The sequence below is a fragment of the Pyrus communis genome, chromosome 12 (genome assembly GCF_963583255.1).
Source record: "Pyrus communis chromosome 12, drPyrComm1.1, whole genome shotgun sequence".
NCBI classification, from domain to species: domain Eukaryota; kingdom Viridiplantae; phylum Streptophyta; class Magnoliopsida; order Rosales; family Rosaceae; genus Pyrus; species Pyrus communis.
The window spans coordinates 16,144,502-16,153,963 of NC_084814.1; the positions used below are offsets into that span (position 1 = coordinate 16,144,502).

The 9,462-nt window shown below is 35.3% G+C and overlaps 2 protein-coding genes across 2 annotated transcripts in view; both read right to left on the reverse strand.

Moving 5' to 3' along the window:
* Positions 1-5,419, reverse strand: LOC137711569 (endoglucanase 20-like). The gene is made up of 8 exons (XM_068450821.1): positions 5,099-5,419; positions 3,976-4,188; positions 2,575-2,775; positions 2,421-2,498; positions 2,064-2,216; positions 1,867-1,975; positions 1,601-1,767; positions 1-639 (listed from the first exon to the last, which is right to left on the reverse strand). Exons 1-8 carry the CDS (start codon positions 5,417-5,419, stop codon positions 301-303), a joined length of 1,581 nt encoding a protein of 526 aa, XP_068306922.1. The 3' UTR covers positions 1-300.
* A 1,703-nt stretch (positions 5,420-7,122) lies between these two features.
* The window catches only part of LOC137711158 (uncharacterized), an 8,384-nt gene continuing 6,044 nt past the window's right edge, over positions 7,123-9,462 (reverse strand). Inside the window, exons 6-9 of the mRNA XM_068450366.1 lie at positions 9,157-9,359; positions 8,474-8,597; positions 7,908-8,114; positions 7,123-7,722 (exon numbers count right to left, since the gene is read on the reverse strand). Coding sequence (XP_068306467.1) covers positions 7,579-7,722; positions 7,908-8,114; positions 8,474-8,597; positions 9,157-9,359 — 678 coding nt within the window. The 3' untranslated portion in view covers positions 7,123-7,578. The remainder of the gene's footprint in view (positions 7,723-7,907; positions 8,115-8,473; positions 8,598-9,156; positions 9,360-9,462) is intronic.

A 9,462-nucleotide genomic window follows, 5' to 3' on the forward strand; every position in this document is an offset into this window, starting at 1 on the left:
TTGTAGTGCGAGTAATATTCTAGCTAGTACAATTACATTTAAATATAGAGAGCAATTTGATGCTCACAAGTAGCATATTTGAACGGTACATTTAAAACATCGTAACACAAGTAGAGGAAGTATGTGTCCTTGCATACTTTATTGACATGTGGAGTACACATATAAAATGAGATATTGTGATCACTTGGATTGATGAGCGTGGGGGTTCAGTTTATACTATTTACATTAAGGGTAGTATGTCAGTTTGTCACGCACAACTAGACATTATTCAGTTTTACATCAAAGAGAAGAAATTGCAATTTACAAACTCCCTGTTCGGGCTTGACCAAGTAAAGCGGCCACAGTCCCCACAAAAGCTGCATTCATATATGTTGTCGGTTCAGAGTGAGAATAGTCTGATCTTGCATCGTTGAACTGGTCATTTACATCTGGACCCCCAACGATTGCACCCACATGAGTATTAGGGTTTGGATTGGAAGAGGAGTAATAGTTGTTGCCACCTTGGCAATCCACCTTGGCTGGGAGGACGTTGATGGAAGGGATTGATGAACCTCTATGGTGCAATTGCGTTGGGTATTTGCTACCAAAACCCACCATGTATGACATGTTCTTGGGGTTGCTTCCTAGGATGTAGTCCACCTGAATATAAACGATTGAAAAAAGGTTGTCGTTTCTGTTAGTTGTATAAGTTGTCTAGTGATAGAACATAAAAATTTGAGAACACTTAGGGTTTCTTGTATCTCAAGTATTGTAATAATTTATACGTGTAGATAGCTTTTTGTAGATTAAGGAATCCTTTCCTTGTAGCCTAAGAATTATGGTGTCCGTATAAAGAATAACTCTATTAAAGAAATCATTCGATTTAGTATTTCTACACGTAGGGATCAATGATGTACATCAAACAATACTTAAAATGATACAATTTACCAACAATTTGGTTTAGCGATACGGAGGGACAGAACTAGGATTTTTTTCTCAGGTGGGTTGTATCCGTAAGCTATGTACACAACCTAACAAAAAGCCTCCGAATGTTGTTTTCCACATATGCAACTAGAATATACTATATGAACATGTTTGGACCTTAATTTGGTTGTTATTGACACTTCAATAACTTATTGTGCACTTCAAGTTTTCTCTATTTTGAAATAGAAATACATTTGTGAGAAGTGCATAATGAAGTTTTCTCTATTTTATTGATAATGAGAATTATACATCTATTTAGGGAGACGTAGTAAGTCTTAAATACATATACGAAAACATACCACTGTTATCTTAATTAGAATTACTAGAGTACTACGATTATATTCAAGTTTTAGTTGGTAAAATTACTTAATTAGTTGGTAGCCACATTTCACATGGCGTGAGAGAAAGTGATATTGGCGAAGAACTAAAGTTTCTCAACCTTAATCCTAAAAACTCAGGTGGGCTGTAATGGGATATATAATTGATTTAATAAATACTACTATTTTCTTTTTCCTAAAATTCCACGTGGGCTACAGCCGAAGGCTGCCCACACATAGGATCCTTCCCTGGCGTCACCCAATCTCCAATTTATTGAAGACATTTTTTTAATATGAGAAATTTTGAGATTGTTAATCACCTGATATTTTGCAAAGGTTCTGATTTGGGAGGTAGAGAAAAAGACCGAGCCGCATTGGACTCCACCAATTTGTGCTGCAGTTAGGGTTGTGGAGTAGATGAATAGCACCATGGTTGAGCTTGTTACATATTGCAAATTACTACTATCTCTTGTAAAAAGTAGTCCACCTGCAAACATTAAAAAAAAGTTCCTCATATATTAATAATCATAATCAGTCACCAAGAATTCATTTCTTTATTTGATCATTAAGTTATAAACATGTGTACCTGGGGTTCTTCTGATCTGTACCGAACTACTCCCTGGCATCAGTGCGCATACGAACGACTGGACATCGCTATTGTACTTAGCCAAATTCGTATTTCCACTGAAGAATTCCTGTGAAAATTTACGAATTAACTTACTTCTTTTTAATTATCCGTAAAGAAAACATTAAAATGACAGTAATGATAAATAGTAGTGATACCTTGGCTAGTAATGTCTGAGCTCCAACTAATTTGTTATCCCAACTAAACTCAGACACTGCCTGACTCCATGCTTGGTTGTTCGAGACATAATTCAAATACTTGGTGTCTGCACTCGCCTTGTATAGCCAAGCCGCAGCCCATAACAGCTCATCCTTAAATTGGACAATTCACAATAAACCAAATATATAAGCTCATAGTGACTGCAATAAGAATATATTAGGACCAGATTCGTTTGTATACGAAAATCTTATACTTCTATTGAAAAAATATCGTACATAAATGTCATTTATGTAGCATTACTATGGTGAATAATTAGGAATATCAAAGTGTTACCTAGTTTTACTTTTGGTTTTTACCTGATAGCCAGAGTAGGAGCAGTAAAATGGGCAATAGCCTTGGTAAGACGCTCTATGCTGGTCTGCCAAGTCAAACAGCTGTATATACAAATTTATTTCAGCAAGACAAAATTTGTTTGAAAAGAGATGAACTCAAATTAATTTTTCTCCTTACTGATCGTGAATGGCTTAGGAGCAACGTGGAGTAGTTGGAATCAACCACTTTAAAGACAAGTGAAGCAGCGGCAAGGGCAGCAGCAGCCTCAGCTGCTGGCTCGGAGCCTGGAGAAGTAGAAGTGATATTGTAAAGTGTTCGTGGCGTATCCATGTCCTCAGGGCGCTCCCAGCACTGGTGATCCGCATTTGCATCTCCCACCTATATTATTGATGAACTGAAAATTAAAGTGACATAAAATAAAACCATTCCCAGCATTTGAAACCCTAGGGGTCAAATTCATCATGGCTGACCACATAATCGTCCAAACCAAACTCTAGGGCCTATTAGTTGTGTAGCTCACACTATATATTCATATAAATCGAACTAAACTTTGAAGGAAGTTTTTTATTGACATTGCATACTACTGATTTTATATTACTTGGTTAGGGTTTATGGCCAATATAACATACTCTTTACTGGAGTAGGAGCCGATGACGAAGTCATTGGAGTGGGTGTGTATTTGCCGTGGGGGGATGATAGCACTAGCAGTGGGTGGGTGTCCTTAATATGTGCTATATATAGCCATTTTATTTATTTTTTAAATAATTAGTGGGTGTACTTAGATAAGGAGTGGTGTTAAAATAGAAAAACTCGTGAAAATGTTTATAATTAAGGAGTCTTGATTTAGGCTCAGTCAACATAGTAATTTTCTAATGGTGTGCAAAAGTATAGATTGTTTTTTGGACTGAGTCTAGTTATTTAATTACATATTTTTGTATCAATTATTCAATTTTGTCTTTTTAGATGAAAAAATTTAAATTCATTAACTTTTGTAATAAAGTTATATTATATAAAAAATATATATATGCAATACAATTCATCTATGTTATAGGTAGGCTATGAACAAAAACCTATGGCATAGGTAGATAGACAATTGAACGTATATTCTACCTATAAGCTAGATATGAAACCTAACTATAGAATACAAAAATATAATGCCTACAAGTAAGATACATTAAGTAGTGATACATGTTAATTATAAATATGAATCTTTCATATATGTTGATAAATACAATTAACCTGTGGTATAAGTTAATTATAAAAAAAAATTATAAATGGAGTTCGGAACAGAAGAATAAAAATAACAAAGAAAGAAATAATTAAAGAGATAATTAAAATGAAATTAATTTTTATAATAAATCTTATCAATAAGTAATACTTGTTGATAATAAAATAATCCTAAATTTAAGGGCTTGGACTTACTTAAGAAATTGGACTATTCCTAATGTTGGTTAAAAAAATTGGACCTATATCAAATTTCCCCTTTTTTAATTTAATCCAACATTTATGTGGTTTCAATTTTAATCTAAATTGTGCCCTTCTTAGTTGTATTACTTTTCTATATAATTAAATTGGAACCTGGGTATAAAATGTGGTGGCTGAAGAGTGACATTGCAGTATGTGATCTGTGCCCCAACGGATTGCGGTATGGAGATATCCAAGCTGGTTTGCAGAAAATAACGGCTGCTGGTACTCCACAGCAGCCCAACTCAACAAGCTGACACTAAATGCCATTGGCCACCCAAACTTTACGTTGTCACCTGCATCATAGTATCCTCCAACCAAATTCACCTGCGCATGCATCATTGAAACCACAACAAAACATAAATATCGTCATATTTAATTTAAAGTTAATGTTCTCTTGTCAAATATATGTTACCAGCAAATTTATAAATAATTGTTTTATTAAAATTTCACATATTGTTAAATACATCTCATATATTTAATACAACATACTTTTGTTTTTCATTAAAATTTATCTTAATACACCAGACATATTTTCTCATAATACCATCAGATATATACACCCCATATTTTTTATATACACCCCCATTTTACTTTTAGTTTTTACTTCTGCGTAATCCGAAACATATTCTCATGAATACTGTCTCATGAAAACATATTCTCCGGCTCCAATTTTCAAACATGGCGTAGTTCAGAGAGTATTAAAGGGAAGTAACAAGGAGGAAGATACATAGTTAAAATATCATTAGCAGTTTTTTCAAATATAGGGATTCGGGAAGGATAAGATTACTCAAGGAATAACATGGTTTTACAGGAAGATGTATACATTGCCTAATCCTTGTTCTTCATCTAATGGGGAGGATAAAGAGTGTCCCGATAAGCTTATGAAGAGAAAGAGGTTTTGGCAGGAAGTAATGGAAATAAGGCTCTTGGATGAAGATACTTACGTTACAAGATTCTTACAAACTAGATGGATGTAAGTTGAAGAAGAGAAATAATCTTGGGATATACACGTTAAAAGTGATTTAAGGTCTATATATTTAGATTGTTATTTTTATTTTAAAGAAAATTTTAGTATATAAGTTCTTCAATAATATATTTTATTTAAGGTATATTCAACAATATGTAGGATCCTATTAAAAACCGTTTATAAAAACGTAATAACTTTTGAAAAATAAAAACTATATAGTGCATGAAAATGTACTCCTTAAAGCCACGTAAATAATTAATATCATACATTTTGAGGTTTTCCATCTGAGAGTGCAGAGTCTCCTCTCCAGTTTATTCGCAGGCCGGGGGCCAACTTTCCCGAGCGTTGCCCTTCGAAGAACAAAATGGCCTTACCGAGGGCGTCTCTATAGTCATGAGCTACTGCCAACTCTTCAATTTCGTCCTCCATGGCTAGGGCTTGCCCATCCTTGTTAACCAAGACACAACACAAGACCAAAACCCATACCAGTACTACGACGTGCTTCATGATGATCAGTTTGAAATTTTGTAACTTGCTTGTGGCGTTTGCATGCAGTTGCTGAGATTCTGGGAATTTATATTTTTTCATGGATTGTGAATGAATATTTATAGGCAAATAAGGGTCACATCATTATCAAAAACAGTTGCAAATTCTATTATTTTATGCGGATGGTATTATGGGGAATAAGATGAATGACATGAAGGGTGACGCTAATTGAGGAATGGAGCGTCGGGGACCGAAAACTATAGGGATATGTCATTAGGGCATTGTACCCATTCATGAACGTCATTCTACCTTGTTTTGCACTTCTTACTATCATCGATATTTTACTCGCAAATTATAATCCCCCAACTTTCTATAACTGGTAAACAAATGAATGTGATTTTTCCACAAGCACAAAAAATAACTAAAACAATATATTAAAATAATGATAAAGTAGAAAGAAAATAGTTCTACAACTATTAGTTTTATACAAAAACACTTAAAGAGCTCAACTGAATGGAAACTCTCCCATCTATCCACTTGTCATGCTTTAATAAATTTTCATTGTGGAATCCTGCCCCCGTTATTAAGTTAGTTGAGTTTTTTTCTTGTTTTTTAGAGAAATGATTTCCGCACCCCTTTCCTTATCCTTTTACACACTTTTTGTTTTTTCATGTCCATTGTTCTAATATGATTTATTCATTCCAGAGCCTAGAATAAACCAAGGTGTACAGGAATAGAAAAATAGTCGGAGAAATCTCTTCCTTTTTTCTAAACTACATATTGAGTTTAAAGTGTTTTTCTGTATAGTGAAATGTTATCAAGAATTTACATGTGATAACCCAAAAAATCAAGAATTTACATAGCCCTATAAATAATTGGAAGGTCAGGTCAAGGAGAAAAGATTGACGACAGGAGTATTTAGATATTGAAATAGTTTACTTTTGTAGGCAGCTAAGGCTGCTTATAATAATGCAGGTTAATACGTGTATTACTTTGTTAAGCAGTTACGTGTACCCTTCTCTTTCTACACGCAACGCCCCATACCTATCTAGTTTGAGTGGTAAAGCCAATTAGGTAGAGGGTTAAATCAATTGGAGGATGAGGCCATCTACAACTAAAGGTGATTGGACAATATTAGCCGTAAAATTGAAAAAAACAGCCTTCAAGGGTATTTTGCAAAGCATAATACTAGGGGATCAAATTTTCAAATCAAATTTGCAAATCAAATGATGTGTCACGAATAAGAAATAAACACGATAATCAGCACTTAACTAATAATCAAATCACCAACATCTACATCATTTGGTTTACAAAATTTAATTTAGAAATTTGGTCTCCCTAGTATTATCCTTGTGCAAATGAGTGTATTTAGGATTCAAATCAGCCCCAATAATGGCTAAGAAGTGCCCACACTTGGGCATTTCTTTTCCGTGGAGTCCGTCACTAAAAGGTAATAAAAATATAAAGAAACTAATAATTAACTCTTTATGGTTGGAAACAAGAAAAATTAACATGCTATTATTGCTTAAAGAGGGCGAAATTGTGAGACAGAATTTGAGTAGGTAGGTAGGCAATATGCTATATGACAAAATACCATAGATCGATATTCAGAGAACACACGCATGGATCTTTTCATGATACAACTAAGCATGTACAAGTACATGCACACGCTTCTATATGGTACACATTCAATTATATTCGCAACAATTATGTGACTTCGTATGTTCGCACACCTTATGAGGCTTTAGGCTTTGTGTTTCTTCAAGCCCTTTAGAGGGAATCGAGCTAGAAATGGGCTGGGCTAATAAATCCGAACAGATTCCAGGAGAACATTTTAATAAATCCGAAACCTGGGTCACAGTAATCTGTACACGGAAGATCTCCTAAACCTAACCCGAAAACACTTTCGAGTAATCGCGCTTCCCTTCCCCTTCTACCCAAAAAATTAATATGAATAAAATGATACAACATGGCCTAAACAAATCTAAGTTGCTGGAAAACGCTGTAACAGGTTTTACAAGCTTCACATTATCGATGCAGGCACGAGTAAGAAACCTTCATTGTCATAGAGCTTTGAATTAACTGTGAGCAAAATGACGACGACGTCAAGGCAGATAACTATTTGCATCCATCAGTCAGCTTCAAAAACTTATTTCTCACTGAGACAACTGGTGCTGAAAATACGCAACCAACGGATGCCAACTTTGAACTTTCATGGACAAGACTTCCTCAATCGTGTCCATTTAAATGCGAGAGGATGCTTACAAGGGGAAACTGGCCAACTCTTGGCCATGCCTAGTAAGAAGTACTTTCCGTGCACCAACCCATTCTAATCGATAGGAGAGGTCAAGATTGTGAATCAATAGTTTCATACTGTCCGCCTGACTCAAACCCTTTGCGCTTTCCTACCACCCAACAGAAAAGGGACAGTAAAACAAGCAGTTTTGCAGAAGAAATACTTGGAGAGTTCACATGGTCAAACAGAAATAGATAAATGCCTCAAGAGAGATGGAAACAAATGTAAATGTGAGGGAAAATCAAATTTAACACAATGCAGAAATATCATTTACGTTCCACGTCGGAGAGTTACCTGAATATTGGCAGGCCTATCATGTCCCATAATGCTTGCCATTATGCTTGACCTAGAAGAATTAGGTGAGAATCCCTCCCAGGGAGGAACAAAGATCAATTTTGTGCACTGGACAGGAACTAAGTTTCGACTCAGTTTCTCCCACCACGCAGATCCCAATGACCACCATCTGATCATTAATCCATGCTCAGAGAAAGCAACCAGCCCCTGCAATTGGATATGTTATTATAGTAGAAAACACAATCGAACATCCTCCGTCCTTGTGTATAGATATGCTAAATGGTTCCACATGACTCCAACCAAACGCAATACGGTTAATTATCAATAGCAAAAAATAAATAATGAAGATTGATTTACTTGACTAAAGTAGGTTAATAATTGAATGACCAAATCTTTTAAAATCATACCGCTTAGTATTCAATGATATGAAATAAAGAAAATGATAGGTCATGACCTGAGGAGCCAGTGTAATGTTTGAAGCATAGACTAACATGTACCAGACCGATAATAAGGGCATTGATTAATAGCTGAGGAAAAAACATTACTTTTCAATTAACACAATGTACCTCTCCATCCGGGGAAAAGCCCAAAGCTGAAATGGCAGTAACTATCATCATTTCTGAACTGGGTGCAAGCAAATTTGGAAGTCCGGGAGGTCCACTTGCATCCAAAACTTTTATCTTCATAACACTACATTGAAAAAACCATACATAAAATTGAAGTAATACATAAAATTGAAGTAAGCCAGCACAAAATAGAAAGGCAAAAACATCAAATATGTTCATATATTCTGCTTAAAGAGACAGGCACACAACCCCAAAAATAGGTTAAAAATTTATATAAATATAGCTATTACAAGGCTCTTCCACGTACTAATAAATTCTTCGATTATTTATAGCCTTCATATGTTACCTAAGAAAAGATTTGGAAAGAGACTCTAAGAAAAGACTTGGACTACTTGGATCTAACGAAAGACATGACACAAAACCGAGCGCAGTGGCGTTCTAGGATTCATATAGCCCACCCCACTTAGTGGGATAAGGCTTTGTTGTTGTTGTTGTAATGTTACATAATCATATATGACGCACAAACTTGCACTTGCACACAAACACATGTATATGTATGTGTGCATTTGGCCAAGATACCGGCCCAACCCCAACTGCCAAAGCTAACGTAACATAGATGAAGGGAATGTCACACAAGTTTCTTTGAGGCTTTTTCTTAACTATATATTTCTATCTTTAAATACCTTTGCATGTCATAAACCCGAATACTAGCATTGTTTCTCTCTCCAATCACATCCCCAACGGCCAATTTGGTCCATGTATCATTTAGAGCTACCATTGGGAATGCACGTACAACTTCCTTTAATGCAGTCATTGAAATTTGAAAGCAAGTTTTGCGCATGACTGAGTTGCTCGGGTCCACAGTTTGTAAAATGAAGTCAATTACCTGCGCATATGTCCCACTGTCATATAAAAATTGACAAATGAAGCATAAAAGCATGAGAATCAAACTAATTAAAATACAAAGACCGAGCCACCTTATCCCAATA

What these genes read in the sequence shown, in the direction of transcription:
- LOC137711569 (XM_068450821.1), bottom strand. Translation starts at nt 5,419, where the DNA reads ATGAAAAAATATAAATTCCCAGAATCTCAGCAACTGCATGCAAACGCC. An exon ending in CAGATGGAAAACCTCAAAAT is followed by an intron (nt 4,189 to 5,098) that starts GTATGATATTAA and finishes ATGCATGCGCAG; the next exon opens with GTGAATTTGGTTGGAGGATA. An exon ending in TCCTAAGCCATTCACGATCA is followed by an intron (nt 2,499 to 2,574) that starts GTAAGGAGAAAA and finishes TTGTATATACAG; the next exon opens with CTGTTTGACTTGGCAGACCA.